Genomic DNA, 15,961 nt, shown 5'->3' with positions numbered 1-15,961 from the left:
TCTTACTCTTGCTGAGGCTGGTTTAGAACTCCTGAGCTCAAGTGATCCTCCCTCCTCCGTCTCCCTAAGTGCTAGGATTATAGGCGTGAGCCACCATGCCTGGCCGAGAATAGTATTATGTTAGGATAAATGAATCTGGAATTCAGAAGAGTGGCCTGGGATGGAGTTACACATTTGGGAGTTGTTGGCATATAGGGATATTTAACATATTGACTGCCACGTGAGTTGTATTTAACTCAGTCTAGTTTTGAGCCTGGGGTCTTGTGAAGCAAAACCCTGCTGTTGGTTTGTGAAAATCTTACTTATTGACGGTCTTATTGTTACAATTAATATTGACAATTTAATTCTAAAAACATGATTGCATTGCATATAACTCATGCACAAAAAACAATAAAAAATAACAAATTAGAAAGGATCGTTTTAATAAAACACTGTGGCCCCAGGGAAATTTTTTTTCTATTGTGGCAGTCAATGTGTTAAAGCAGTGGGAATGAATGAGAGAGGGAGAGGGAAGAAAGAAGAGGGACCAGCACTTGTGATTGTGACAAATTACATTTTGTGATTGACTTTTAAAATTTCAGACATTAGAATAGATTTAAGGTTTGCCTTCTAAAGTCAACCTCACTTGCATTCTGATACACTTTCTTTTTTTTGTTTTGAGACAGAGTCTCACTGTGTTGCCTGGGCTAGAGTGCTGTGGCATCAGCCTAGCTCACAGCAACTTCAAACTCCTGAACTCAGCCAATCCTGCTACCTCAACCTCCCGAGTACCTGGGACCACAGGCATGCGCCACCACACCTGGCTAACTTTTTCTATATGTTTTTAGTTGTCCAGTTAATTTCTTTCTATTTTTAGTAGAGAGAGGGTCTCGCTCTTGCTCAGGCTGGTCTCGAACTCCTGACTTCGAGCAATCCTCCCGCCTTGGCCTCCCAGAGTACTGACACTTTCTTAATAGGAGAGAAAATGTTAGAGTTACAGCTACCTGGAAGGATTGGGGATGAAGGAGTAGAGGGAAGGACTCAGCGATTTATATGGTCCCCAGATTATTTTATTTCTGGAGTAGTTCACAGTATACCCATTATGAGTGTGTCATCCTTCATGTATGTAGTGGAGAAAAAAGGCTAAGAGTTTCTGATCCACAGGGTAAAATTCATAGTAATCTCAAGTTTTCCACAATTCGGTCCATGTCTGCTTATCCTGCATACCTTCGCTCTTACCATTCCCCTCCAGCCTCCATGCACGCTGTATTCTATCATTGTGGTCCTAAATCCACAATTTCCTTTGTCATAGAACAAACAGACTAATGTTTTAGGTCTTGGTTTCAGACAAAGCCTTCCCGGATTCCCCCAGGCAAATTTTCATATTTATTTCTGTTTCTGATGTTCATTGATTACAGCAATTATTTTATTAAATTTACTGTTTCTTAGTTTGATTCCTCATCAAACTAATCTTCCTAACATGAGAGTTTGGTCTTTTTTTCTTTACAACCCTCATAAGAAAGCATTTGAGTGTTTGAGTTACATCCTGTCTTTGAGCAGCTAAATACAGCTTATATCACCTCTGGGTAAAACAAAGTTCAGGGTTTAGGAAATACAGGGGACAAGAAAATAGTTGAAAATGTCCTTCCCAGATCTATTTTAATTGGCAGTTAAAATACACTTTTTAAAATTATGATAAGGCAGTCTCTAAAGTGTATTCTTTCTTATCTCCAAAGCTTGATACTATTTAAAAGAAAGATTTATTACTGAAGGAAATAGAAACTAATTTAATGAATTGTTTTGGTTATTTGAATTGTCATTTCTGTAGAATATTAAGTTTTTATTTGGAACCATTGGTAATGAGAAATGGATTAGAAATACTGTAAAGCTTCATTGCAAATTACCTAATATACAGATTGATTTATGCTTTGTTATTCAGCTTATAGATCTTGTATGTACATAGTCAAAAATATCAGTTTCTATACCATAAGTATGTTACCCATATGTTACTGCTTTGATTATATATAGTGGAACTTTTTCTTTAGATTTGAAGACAAAATTGGATGATGAATTCATTCCAGCTAAAAAATAAATCAACGAAAATTTAAAAAAGAAAGAAAAAAATCTTTTACACTCCTCCTTTCAGCTCTTAGTAGAAACCCCTTAAGTAGCCAGGAAGCCATTCTGCAGATACCTTATGGAAGTCTGTATTTGCCAGAAAATAATAGAAAAACTATCCTGGGAGTCAGCAAGTCCATACAACATTTCAGAATATCAGCTGTGTAAAACCTTGTTCTGAAATTGTATCCGCACTTTCTTTCTAATGAAAACTTTTATTTATTTCTTCCTTTGTTTTATAGGAATATATTTGTCCCAGATGTGAATCGGGCTTTATTGAAGAAGTGACAGATGATTCCAGGTATTGTACAAGCTCATGAATAAATCAGGTGTTGTGTTATCAAAACTTTTCTCTCAGCATTGAGTGAATTGGAAAGAATTCATTCTATAATATACTCTCTGGAGAGAGAGAAGGAGGGAGGGGGAAGGGAGAAGTGCAAGGGCACAAGAAGAATGACACACGCAAGGGCAGAAGAATGGGAGAGAGATGGGAAAGAAAAACGGAAAAATTTGAAAAGTGATATGATAGTGGGTGTGATGAGATATACTGCTTCTGATTGTGTGTGGCCTCTGTGCCTGTACTCTCTACCTCTTTGCCTACCTCAGAGTAAATCTGGTAAGTTTTTGTTTATTTTCTGAGACTTTGAGGTTCTCTTAGGTTATTAGTTTAGTGACCACTCTTTTCTGAAGGTTAAAATGCTGTTATACCTCTTTGGGGGATTAGGGAGTGACTTCCGACAAAGATATCTAATAAAGTAAACAGGCTGTTCTGGTTAGGGAAACTGAGTCGTTACTCTGCTTTGAGGAAGCCTTGGGTCCTTTGTTCTTATTAAGATTATTGCTGTCAAACTTATGTGATCTTGCCATTGTAATATTAATATTTGGGTTTGTAATGCTTTAAATTTGTTCTTATTGGCCTTAATAAAGGTATAAACCTGATAAAAAGGGAACTATTTCTAAAAGTGACAATATTTATATATTCTTTTTTGGTTAATATGAATAAAACTATAAAATCTTAATAAATTATTGAATAGCATTGATAGGATGGCCTTGTTTGGTTAAACACAATGACACATTTGTTCCTTGGGGACTGTCTGGTTAATCATTGGTTGGACAATTGAGGAAGTACCAACTGGTTAAAAAGAATCTATAACCTGAAGCTTCTTAATCTTGGAGTGACTTTGGGGATTTTAATGGCAGTAGGTAATTCCTTTACTGTTGCTGTTGGCAGAATCTAAAGTTGAAGGTCCCTTCCACAACCAGGAAAAACTACACATTTTACAGTATGTACTATTATTAGTTTTGCTTTACTAATGATTGATGATTCTGTGTGTAAATGAGCTGGAGCTTTTGGGGCAGTATGTGGCATGGGATCTAGTTTGGTGTAAACACTTAAATATCAATTAATAATCTTGGTTTTAAGTGATACAATACCAGCACTAAACCTGTAAGATTAGCATGACATAGCAAATAGCAATTTTGTGTGGATGGCTTGCGAACTTGGGGCTTTTTATTTGTGCCATTATAATTGCGTCAAATACTTGTTTCAGGCACTTATGCTCTGCATGTGCTAAATAAAGGTTGTATTGGTTGTGGGGGAGCAATTAATGGGCTTATTTTTTCTAAGTTTTATTTTATTTTTATTTTTTTATTTTATTTTTTTGTCAAGGTCTCACTGTATCGTCCAGGCTAGGATACAGTGGCATCATCATAGCTCACAGCAACCTCAAATTCCCAGGCTCAAGCAATCCTCCTGCCTCAGCCTCTTGAGTAGCTGGGTTTGTAGGCTGGGGCTATAAGCACATGCCACCATGCCTGGTTTTTCTATTTTTTGTAGAGACAGAGTCTTGCTATGTTGCCCAGACTGTTCTTGAACTCCTGGCCTCAAGTGATCCCTCTTGCCTCAGCCTCCCAAAGTGCTAGGATTACAGGTGTGAGCCACTATGCCCGGCTCAACCTAATTTTTTATTTTTTTAAAATTTAAAAATATTACTTATTTTTAAACCTGTCTTACTCCTTGATAATTTCCTAAGTTTTTAAATAGTAATCCTATTTTCTTTAGGCAGATAGTACTTTTTATACAAAGTACAATTATAAATGAGAATAACGATTAACTGCAGCTTGAATCTTTATCTAGCAGAGGAGTATGAATTCTATGGACCCTGTTCTTACTTGACTTAACAATTCTTTAATTTGTGCTTTTGTAGGTCAGAGGTTTTCCTGTATGGGTACTATTGGTAACCGCTGCTCAAATGCAAAGATTGTGTGTTTTGAAAGACATAGATGTTTTAAATGAGCGAAGAAATCTTAGAATGAGTGTCTTAGAAGCAGTGGGATAGTCCTTTCTATAAAGTTCATAGACATTTGCTGATTTGAATACTTAATGATTGTAATAGATGGTAAAACTTAATAAGAGAAAGTCCTTGTATGTAAATATTGGATAATGGGTACCATCTGCTACTAAACATACATCTAGAGGGGCACATTTTAAGTTTTCTTAAGCTTTGTAACATTTCTCAGAACATTGTGGTTGTTTTGTTTTGATTATCCCCTCTCTATGATTAGCTCTATTACTCTTTTAAAAAATTTATTAAAAACTTTTTTTAGCTCTATTACTCTTAAAATACAAAGGAATTTTAAGGAAAGGGAATGCTGAGAGAGTTTCAGGGAGTGTAGAACCCCAAAAGATGGAGTTAGTGGTTTCAGTTATGAAGGATATTTTATTTATTTATTTTTATGTTCTTTTTTAAAAAATTGCAAAATATTAAGGGGGTGCAGATGTTTTTGTTACATGGATACCTTTTTATAATGCTTAAGTCAGGACTTTTAGTGTGCTCATCACCTGAATAGTGTTCATTGTACCTAATAGGTAGGTTTTTACCCCTCCCCTCATCTCCCCACCCCCGTCTTGATTTCCTATGACCTTTTATCTCTTTGTGCCCATGTGTGCCCATCAGTTAGCTCCTAATTATTAGAGAGTACATGTGGGTTTTTTTTTTTTTAATTCCTGAGATACTTCACTTAGCATAATGGTCTCCAGTTCCATCCAAGTTGCTGCAAAAAACATTATTTCATTCCTTTTTATGGATGAGTAATGCTGCATGGTATGTATATACCACAGTTTCTTAATCCACTCATGAATTGGTGGGCACAACCAAGGATATTTTAATCCCGGAAACTGTGTGGTAAAGTTAGGAAAGAAGAGCCCCGGAAGCCTGTCTAGGCTTGAGCAATAAAATGGATACACAGCCACTCAGCTTTGTTTTTTATGGTATATGGTGATTCAGTTATTTATTTATTTATGAATGAATAAATGAATGAATGCATGAGACAGGATCTGGCTCTGTTGCCCAGGCTGGAGTGCAAGTGGCACAATCACAGTTCACTACAGCCTTGAACTTCTGGGCTCAAGCTATCCTCCTGCCTCAGCCTCCTGAGTAGCTGGGACTACAGGCATGGGCCACCACACTCAGCTATTTAAAATTTTTTTTTGTAGAGATGGGATCTGGCCATGTTGCCCAGGCTGGTCTCAAACTCCTGGCTTCAAGTGATACTCCTGCTGCTGGGATTACAGATGTGAGCCACCAAACTTGGTCAATTCATTACTTATTTAGCATAGATATGCAGGTACTTTTGGGCTTGCTCTACATTTGAAGTGATTTTTACCAAAGTGTTTTTAACTTCTGAAACAAATATAGGTATTAAATGGTTTTTAATGAGGGAATGAGACCTCAGAGTAATTACATAAAGAATGGCTTTAGAGGCCGGGTGTGGTGGCTCACACTATAATCCTAGCACTCTGGGAGGCAGAGGCTGGTGGATCATTTGAGCTCAGGAGTTCGAGACCAGCCTGAACAAGAGCAAGACCCGTCTCTACTAAAAAAATAGAAAGAAATTAGCTGGACAACTAAAAAAATACATATATAAATTAGCCGGGCATGGTGGTGCATGCCTGTAGTCCCAGCTACTGGGCAGGCTGAGGCAGCAGGATTGCTTGAGCCCAGGAGTTTGAGGTTGCTGTGAGCTAGGCTGACACCATGGCACTCTAGCCTGGGCAACAGAGTCAGACTCTGTCTCAACAAAAAAAATGGCATTAGAGGCCAGGCGCTGTGGTTCATGCCTGTAATCCTAGCACTCTGGGAGGCTGAGGCAGGAAGATCGCTTGAACTCAGGAGTTCGAGACTAGCCTCTGCAAGAGCGAGACTCTGTCTCTACTAAAAATAGAAAAATTAGCCGGGCATGCTGGTGTGCTCCTGTAATCCCAGCTACTCAGGAGGCTGAGGCAGGAGAATAGCTTCAGCCCAGGAGTTTGAGGTTGCTGTGAGGTAGGCTGATGCCAGGGCACACTAGCCCAGGTGACAGAGTGAGACTCTGTCTCAAACAAAAACAAAATAAGGAATGGCATTAGCTTTGCTTTTTCACATTTGGTTTCAGACTAACCAGGGTGTGTTCGTTTTTTCAATGAGTTTAGCACTGTGCCTGGATTGGTATTGTAATCCTGAAAATGAAAACTATTTGTAGTAGTTTATGGACTTTATATCATTGGGCTGAGTTTGTGTATGTATGTTTGTGTGCTTATGTGTTTCTCTTGAAGTAAAAGTATCCAGCAATTCTTATAATCCTTCCCATCCCCCTTTCCCCAGAGTGTTAACTCACTTCCTCTCTTCTTTGCAGATTCCGTGGGGACAATGAGATTTATTATTTCTCCCCAGTCTTTAGGGTTTTTGGGAATAGGTAGTTATTTTATTGTTTACACATGTGATATTAATTCAGCAACTTTATTTTTGAGTTTCCAATATAGGATATAGCATTGCAGGTTTTTTAAAGGTGGTGAGTGCTCTGTATAATGTCTGATACATAATAAACACTACATGTATTTGACGCATTAATAATATGTAGACTTTGCCGTTTGAATTTATAGTTATAAAATAAGGGAACAGAATTGAAATGGATGAGGCAAATCCTAGATATTTATAATACAAGGTAGAATTTAGAATCAAAGTCAGAATGTAGAGGAGTGTGGATGAGTCTCATTTGGTTGGTGAGTTAAGAAAAAACTTATTGAAGGAGGTAGCATTTGAGATGGGTTCTGAAAGATGGGTAGGATAATCCAAGAATAGGATAAACTGTCAGAAGAAGAAATATTTATTGAACCCTTTTATGGTATGTTAAATACAGTACTAGGCCCCTTCCTTACATTACTACATTTAATCATTCCCAAGAAATATTAGCTATTGTAGCCTCAAATGTTGTGTTCATCTGGTGGTTGAGTGGTTTTTTAGTGAAACATTATTTTGTTTTCTTAGCCTCTTTGAGGATAAATGTTTGTTTTTCTTCTTTTGCTAGGTCAAATTTGAATTGTATTGCTGGCTGTGGGTCTTTCTGTATGGTGGCCCCTCTCCCCAATTTTTCACTTGATTTAGCCTTGATTCACTTGATTTTTGTGGCTTTAGTTATTTTTCATAGATTAATCCACATACCAGTTCTTCATAAATTTCCTTTATAGGTGTCGTGTTGGGATGAGTTATTTTTCCTTATTGAGCTTTGTTCTCATTATGCCATTCTATATTTAGCTTCTGAGAGGGAAGCTTGTTCCTAGGAATAGAATCACCACTCATTCCTTTTTCTCTTTAGTTTTTTAGGTGGTGGCGGCAGCCGGATAAACAATAGCACATCAACACATTTTGCAGAGGTAAGTTTTCCTGTAGGGATTCTTTAGGAAGTGGGTGGACGTTAGAATCATGATGTATATTCACTTCCTACTGCAGCAAAACATTAGAGTTTAACTGAATTGTATAAGAAAAATGTGGAAAAGATTTGTATTTTCAATAGCTGGGGCTTGGGCATGTTACTGTTGATAAACCCTTGATTAGGAGACAGTAACAGCCTCAAGCAGTGCTTTTTTAAAACTGGTAGTGTTTTTAGTTCTGTTTTCTGCTTTGTTTCTATGTATATGGTGTGAGAATAAAATGCCTGTGCTGTTTTTGGAATGACAGTGTTGCAGACTCTGCTTTAGTGGCATGACAACCAGATAAAGAGCAGGCCAGGATGATTTGTTACTGAAGTCACAATGAGGTGTAGTCTTCAGCCTTGTACAGAGATACTGGTTTCTAGAGTTTAGCTCTAGTTAACATAGTAGTGTAGATTAAAGATAAGATATTTGCTTACTTTGCAGATCCCAAGATGGGATCTACAATTAGTTTCTATTTCTTTGTTTGATGTGGCATCTATATTTTTTGGGAAAAACAAAAATATTAACTATGGTTTAAAAATAGGGCATTTAATCTTCATCTTTGAATACCATTTTATATTAAATTTGGAATAATTTTCTTTTTTCACTTTATTTACCTAAAATTTTCATTTTAGTTGTCTTTTTAAAAAAACAGTTTAACCATTTTTAAGTGTGCAGTTCAGTAGCATTAACACTGTTTGTTTTTAATCATTTAGAGACCATAACCCAGAGGGTACAAACCAGCTTAGCCTACAAAAAACACTGACTTCTTTGCCTTTTCTTCTGTATGTGTACCCTTTATTGCCACACAACTTGCTTGGCTATAGAGAGCTGACAATATGCTGGAAGGAAAAAAAATAGTTAAATTCCATAATCAGAATTTCTTTGTGATTTAGGATCACATTTAGGCTTTTCCAGAGATAGCTAAAGTGCCTAGAGAGCTAGCAAAATATTTTGCTATTTATTTTGTGTGTAAATTGAAACTGTATTAGCAGTGTATTTGAAAAGTGACGTTCGATAAGAAGCCCGTAAAACCCTAAGCTTCTTTCCTTTATTTTCTGAAAATTATCTTAAGACCTGTGGCCCTCCAGATTTTGATGTTGTTAGATTTATAATCAAGAAACTTGATAAATGCTTGGGTAATAGTCCTGTTTTATAAAGGATATTTTCTTTTGTTTATAATCTATGGTACTTCTAATATTCAGTATTAAGTTTTTTTGTTTACTCTGAACTACCTTGGTAGATAGGTTGATTAGAATGTGATTCCAGACAGATCATGTCTTTGAACTCCCATTTTTATTTTCTTATTTTGATAGATTGAAAAACCCTATTTAAAATTCATTCTGCTTGCTAGGCCTGGAAGCCTTTATGATTTCAGTATTTTTTCCCCTTGTAAGTGCTATTCCTGATAATACAGATTGTCACTTACTGAGTATGCATATGCAGAAGAAACTTCATTTTATTTTCCTTAAATGTTAGTTCTCTTTTAGGTAATGGAAATAGATTGGTCCATCAGTTTTATAGGTATGACTCACCAGGAGGAAATGCATTGAGTAAGAAGAAAAATAAATATATATAGTCAGTTTCCTAACTTTAGTGATACTAAATCTGATACTGATGGCATGAGCGGTTCTTCAGGTGTTAAGTAATTTTGCTGAGTCATAGCCTGTGACTTCGTATTCTTTAGTAGTGACAGGGTTTATAGCAATGGCATGATTACGCTGTTTTTCCCTCTGTAAAATTCCCTTGTCATCATGCCTCAATATTTAAATTTTCTTTTTTTTTAAGTGATATTTTGCATTTTAAAATTGGAAAAAAACCTGTCTTTATACTGTTATAGAAGTTGCTAGGGATTTAAAAAAATTAGCTAACAAGTATATACTAAGTGTTTCATTGCCTGCAGGGAACTTGTAATTTAGTTGGGGAGCAAATACAAGTACATATGAAGCAAACAACAAGGAAGAATGTAGAGAGTATAATAAACTTATTGTGGGGCGCATGTAACAAGTACTGTATAAGGAAGAGATCAGGTGGGCTGCAGTCTTTAGGAAGAGAGGTCGTATAACAGTGATTAAGAGCACAGCCTCTGGAACCAGATTGCCTAAGCTCAGGTCCTGGTTCTGCACCTTACTGGTGGTGTAACCTGGGAAAAATTACTTAGAATCTCTCGGTGCCTGTTTTGTTTTCTATAAATTGGGGAAAATAATAATATTTACCTCATAGGGATGTTGTGACGATTAAATGAGTTAATACATGCTAGATGTATAGACCCTAATATGCCTACCATATAGTGAATGCTTAATAAATTTTAGCCATTATTAAGACTTCATAGAGAAGGTAAAACTTGTCTACTACAGCCATACCACCCTGAATGTGCCTAACTCATCTCATCTTGGAAGCTAAGCAGGGTTGGGCCTGGTTAGTACTTGGATGGGAGGAAGGTAAAACTTGCAATGGAGCCTTGAAGAGTAGGTGGAATTTAGATAAGCAAAGATGTGAAAAAAGTTATCTCAAAATAGTATTCATAAGCTATAAGATTTTATACTCATGTTCCTGAAGAAAAAACTTAGAAATGAAATTATATATAGAAACTAGAGTTATATATATTTTTTGAGACAGAGTCTCGCTCTGTCCCCTGGGCTAGAGTGCCAGGGTGTCAGCCTAGCTCACAGCAACCTCAAGCTTCTGGGCTCAAGCAATCCTCCCTCAGTCTCCTGAGTAGCTGGGATTACAGGTGCATGCCAGCATGCCCGGCTAATTTTTCTATTTTCAGTAGAGACGGGATCTCGCTCTTCCAGAGGCTGGTCTTGAACTCCTGAGCTCAAGCGATCCTCCCACCTAGGCCTCTCAGCATGCTAAGATTATAGGCATGAGGCACCACATCTGGCCTAGAGTTATTTTTCTTTTCTCTATTTTAGTTGGTAATTTCAGAAAAGGCTTATGTTTAGTTTTGCTTTGTTCTTCTTCAACCAGAGCTACTTGTGCATTGAAGAGGTTATTTTCTATAATTAGTATTTACTAATAGCTGAATTTTTAAAATACTGGCTATATTAGAAAAGAATTATTCCAAGAAAACTTCTGACAAAAATCAGTATTTTTTTTTTTTAAGTGGGGCTGGGATGAGGAGATAAAAAGAGTTGTTGGGATGGAAAGAAGAAGGGGGGAGGGTTGCCAGGTAAATGGGAGCAATGTTTGAGTAATGTGTGAGGGTCAGTAGAGAGTGAATCTAAAAATGTTGCTAGCAGTTTGTAGAGAGTGCATTGCTATGCTGAGGTTCCTGATGATAACCTGGAGAAGTAAGCTCAAAGCTACCTGAGGGTTTCATTGATTACTTGAAAGCTTCTGACCATGACCTGGTGCCAGTGAGGCATCTGATCATAGAGTCTTAGCTTACGCTAATGGATCATTTCAGTGCAAGAGTGGTTGGGCTGCTGCCTTGGATTTGTAGAAAATAAGATAGATGGCTTCCTGGAAAAAAGCTCCCAGGTGTGCACAAAAGGCAGGGTGCTCTGAGTAGTCTGATTTATATTTATTTAAATGAAATTTGTTTTTGTTACATAAGCAGCATCATAATGGCAATTAAAAAGTTTAAAAATATCTTGAGTTTCACTGTTTTAATAGCACCCTTTCTCCATACATTTCCTTTGTCATTTTGTCCGAAGGCATCGATAGTGAAAGATTATAATGACTTTAAGATTTAGGCTGGGTACAGTGGCTCATGCCTGTAATCCTAGCACTTTGGGAGGCGAGGTGGGAGGATCGCTTGAGCTCAGGAGTTGGAGACCAGCCTCAGCAACAGTGAGACCCTGTCTCTACTAAAAATAGAAAAAATTAGCCAATCATGGTGGAGCACACCTGTGGTTCTACCTACTTGGGAGGCTGAGGCAGGATTACTTGAGCCCAGGAGTTTGAGGTTGCTGTGAGCTAGGTTGATGCCACAGCACTCTACCCAGGGTGACAGAATGAGACTATGTATGTATGTATGTATATTTGTATGTATGAATGAATAAATAATCTATCTCCCATATTCTCATTACTTCAGTATAGCTTTATTTATTTATTTTCTTGGCATAATACTTCTCATTTGTCATGTGCCTGCCTAATAACTGTTTTCAGTTGTAATCATAGAGTGTACCATATTGAATTTCTGCCTTTTAAAATTTACTTATGTCATACATTTTTTTCTTATCTCTCCATAGTTATAAGAATTGTATATTTTATGACTTCATATTCTTTCATGTCTGTAGTTTATTTATTAAACTACTATCTTGTGTTAGACATGTCTAGCTATATATGATAGTTGATCATGGATCATACTTTTTCCCTCCACCTGTGAGTCTAGAACATATTGAAAAATAAAACATAGAAGCCAGACAGATGGAAATAAAAATTTAATTTTTATTCAGCTGAATTAGAGAACATAGTTGAACTGTGGCCAGATGGACATCCTAAGTTTATACAGGATGACCCACCTGAGAATTAGAGACTGTAGAGCACATACGAATGTTCAGAACCACTTCTTTTGCATTTGTGCAGCTTCCTAATAAATGAACTGCATTGATTGGAGATGTGTGAATCAGTAGAGTTAGGCTCTTGCCACTCACCAATCAGATGCATCAGTGGTCTGTTAGGGAAAAGTAATGAGGCTGGGCACGGTGGCTCACGCCTGTAATCCTAGCACTCTGAGAGGCCGAGGCGGGAGGATCACTTGAGGTCAGGAGTTCGAGACCAGCCTGAGCAAGAGCGAGACCCCGTCTCTACTAAAAATAGAAAGAAATTATCTGGACAACTCAGAATATATAGAAAAAATTAGCCGGGCATGGTGGCACATGCCTGTAGTCCCAGCTACTTGGGAGGCTGAGGCAGAAGGATTGCTTGAGCCTGGGAGTTTGAGGTTGCTGTGAGCTAGGCTGACACCACGGCACTCTAGCCTGGGCAACAAAGTGAGACTCTGTCTCAAAAAAAAAAGAAAGAAAAAAAAAAGAAAAAAGAAAGGGAAAAGTAATGAGGAATGAATGAAGAGGTCAGAAATGGAGATGAGAGATCTGATTCTTCCCTCTTAGCCTTTGGGTTTAATAATTTAAAACTGTAGTCGGTAGGGGTCTAGGGGTAGTATGACCCCAAAAGCATGATCCATAAAATAACAAATTGATAAATTGGACTTCATCAAAATTAAAAACTTCTGATGTTCTTCATAAGAATGAACAAAATGAGTCACAGACTAGGAGAAAATACTTGCAAATCATTTATCTGATAAAGGACTCGTATTCAGACCATATAAATAACTCTTAAAATGGAATAATAAGAAAACTACTTAATTCTAAAAAATGGCAAAAGATTTGAACAATGTGCTTCACCAGAGCAGATGTACAGATGGCAAATAAGTATACAAAGGGATATTCAACATCATTAGCCATTAGGGAAATGCAAATTAAAACAATAATGAAATATTACTGTATATCTATCGGAATGGTTAACATTTAAAAGACTGACCACACTAAATGTTTGTGAGGCTATGGAGCAACTGAAACTGGAATTTAAAAATGGTACAGCCACTATGGAAAACAGGTTAGCTGTTTTTCAGTAAGATAAAATTACATGTATATGATCCAGCCATTTCACTCTTAGGTATTTTGCCCAAGAGAAAATAAACCATATATCCATACATGTTCATATATACACAGATGTTCATACTGTAATAACTTTATTACAGTATGGAACTAGAAACATAGTCAGGAACTAGAAACAATCCAAGTGTCCGTCAACAAGTGGATGGATGGATAAACAAATTGTGGTATTATCCATACCCTGGAATACCACTCAGCAATAAAAGGGCATAGATCATTGATACATGTAAAAATATGGATGAATCTCAAAATAATTAAGCCAAATAAAAGAAGCTGGACAAATAAAGAGTACATACAATATAATTCCCTTAATGTAAAATTCCAGGAAATACAAAATTCTAGAAAATACAGACCACAGAGAGATCAGTGGTTATTTGTGGTTGGGGGGATAGGAAGGAGGAGTTACACAGGGGCACTAGGAAACATTTGGTGGTGATAAGTATGTTCCTTGTCTTGACTTAATGTTTTCATAAAACTGCCTGTGAACTTTCTGAAATTGTATTTCTGAGGTTAATAATTTTGTAGTTATTTATCCTCAGTTGACTCATATTTGTAGACCTTAATATTTTTAAATTGAGATATAATTCATATATCATGTAATTCACCCTTTTAGAGTATACAATTCAGTGGTTTTAGTATAGTCACAGAGTCAACCATTACCATTGATTCTAGAACTTTTCAGCATCCTAAAAAGAAGCCCCATACCCATTATTAGTCACTACTTACTTCTCCACAATTCCCCTAACCCCAGACAACTAGCAATCTATTTTCTGTCTCTGTGGATTTGCCTGTATAGGACATTTGATATAAATTGAATCATGCAATATGTGATCTTTTGTGACTGACATTCTTTTCCACTTAGCATATTGTTTTCAAGGTTCATACATGTTGTAGCATATATCAGTACTTCATTCCTTTTTATGGCTGCATAATACTATATTGTATGGATAAACCATGTTTTATTTATCCATCAGTTAATGAACATTTGAGTTGTTTACACTTTTTTGGCTGTTATGAATAATGCTGGTATGAATTTTTTTGCACAAGTTTTTGTGTGATTATATGTTTTCAGTTCTCTTGGTTATAAATAACTAGGAGTAAAATTGCTGGGTCATATGGTAGCTGTTTAACTTTTTGAGGAATAGACCATAATATTTGAAGAGGTGCTGATGTGATTGTGGTTAACGTAGGGGAAATTCTGCTAAATTGAAGATATTGTCTGTCCTGTTTTTTATATTGAAATATGTAAATAATTCAGCCCAAGTATTTTTAGAAATATTGTCTTTTTACTTCTATTCAGAGTAACTTTTTCAGTTTTTCAAGACAAAACTTGTCAAATAAACTGCCTCTGTGATTCTTTGGGATGTTTCACCAAAACTCTATAATAGTGTTCCCTATTAGTTTTACTTATGTAAGCCATGTCCTGAATACCCAGTTTTTGTTGTATGAACTATTTTTTTTTCTCTTATGCTTACCTAAGTCTGCTCATAGACAAATGACCTGAAGCTATTCTTATCCTTCGTGTTGATTTAGTAGAAATTTGTGAGGTGTGCTCTTTTTTCCTGTGTTCTATGGTTAGAGTACACTATTATTTTGGGATGAAAATAGGCCACAAATACATTGACCATTACAATTAGTTTGCACTAATTTTCAAAATTAGTAGCAAAATGCCTCCTCCTGATATTAAAGCTACTTTTTTTTTCATTTTGTACATAAATGTTTATTTCTCAATTAAACATTCCCTTTACACAAGGAATGATTTCTAAATCTTCACAAAGATGAATTAAAAATGAAATCCCTCCAGTATAGTATGTGTAATCACTGTGTTCTTGGTCACTACTGGCGTTTACTATTTAACATCAAAAACAAAGACAGGTTATTTAAAAATCATGCTACTGGATTTCTAGCTCTTCCTCTGTGACCAGTTCTATACTGATCTGCAATGTTTAAAACTTTATATCACCAAATCGAAGCAAGTTTAAGGTGTGAAATAGTTGTGCATTAAACACAAAATAAATAATAAAATTATAAGATATAGTGAAGTTCATAATGAATATAGGTGTTCTTATCATCATTGTAGATTCTTGGGTAATGTGTTAAAGCCACTTTTGAGGTTGCATCCCACAGAATTTTTATATGTTATTAGCTGTGATAACAATTTGCAGTCATCTGAAGTATGAGATTATCAAAGCAGATTATTGATATAAGCCTTGGTGCTTGATTTTTCTTCTAGTCCAAAGTTTAAAATATTTAATTTTTATATTATAATGCAAGTAATTGTTACTTTAAGAGTTGTTTTCTGTGAGCAGATGTTGTGGAACTTTATATAGTAAGGGAATCGTGGATCTCTTCCTATAGTTTACCTTAATGAGATAGATGATTGAGAACATGGAAGAGTCTGTTACTAGTTTTTCATTTGCTGAAAGCAAGTATAGTTTTGAGTTTTTAAATGTTACTTAGGAATTTTGAGTCAAGAAAAACCTTGCATTCTATACCACTTTTCAGA

At 36.2% G+C, this 15,961-nt stretch overlaps 1 protein-coding gene across 2 annotated transcripts in view; it reads left to right on the top strand.

The window, feature by feature from the left end:
• Positions 1-15,961, top strand: part of RNF115 (ring finger protein 115) — a 69,370-nt gene that overhangs the window by 20,125 nt on the left and 33,284 nt on the right. Inside the window, exons 2-4 of one of the 2 annotated variants that reach the window (XM_045544859.1) lie at positions 2,340-2,398; positions 3,329-3,380; positions 7,732-7,789. In XM_045544859.1, the coding sequence (XP_045400815.1) occupies positions 2,389-2,398; positions 3,329-3,380; positions 7,732-7,789 (120 nt within the window). In that variant the 5' untranslated portion in view covers positions 2,340-2,388. The remainder of the gene's footprint in view (positions 1-2,339; positions 2,399-3,328; positions 3,381-7,731; positions 7,790-15,961) is intronic. The other variant, XM_045544858.1, reaches the window with a different exon arrangement.

Source organism: Lemur catta, chromosome 3 (genome assembly GCF_020740605.2).
Source record: "Lemur catta isolate mLemCat1 chromosome 3, mLemCat1.pri, whole genome shotgun sequence".
NCBI classification, from domain to species: Eukaryota; Metazoa; Chordata; class Mammalia; order Primates; family Lemuridae; genus Lemur; species Lemur catta.
This window is presented reverse-complemented; position numbering and strand designations above follow the sequence as displayed.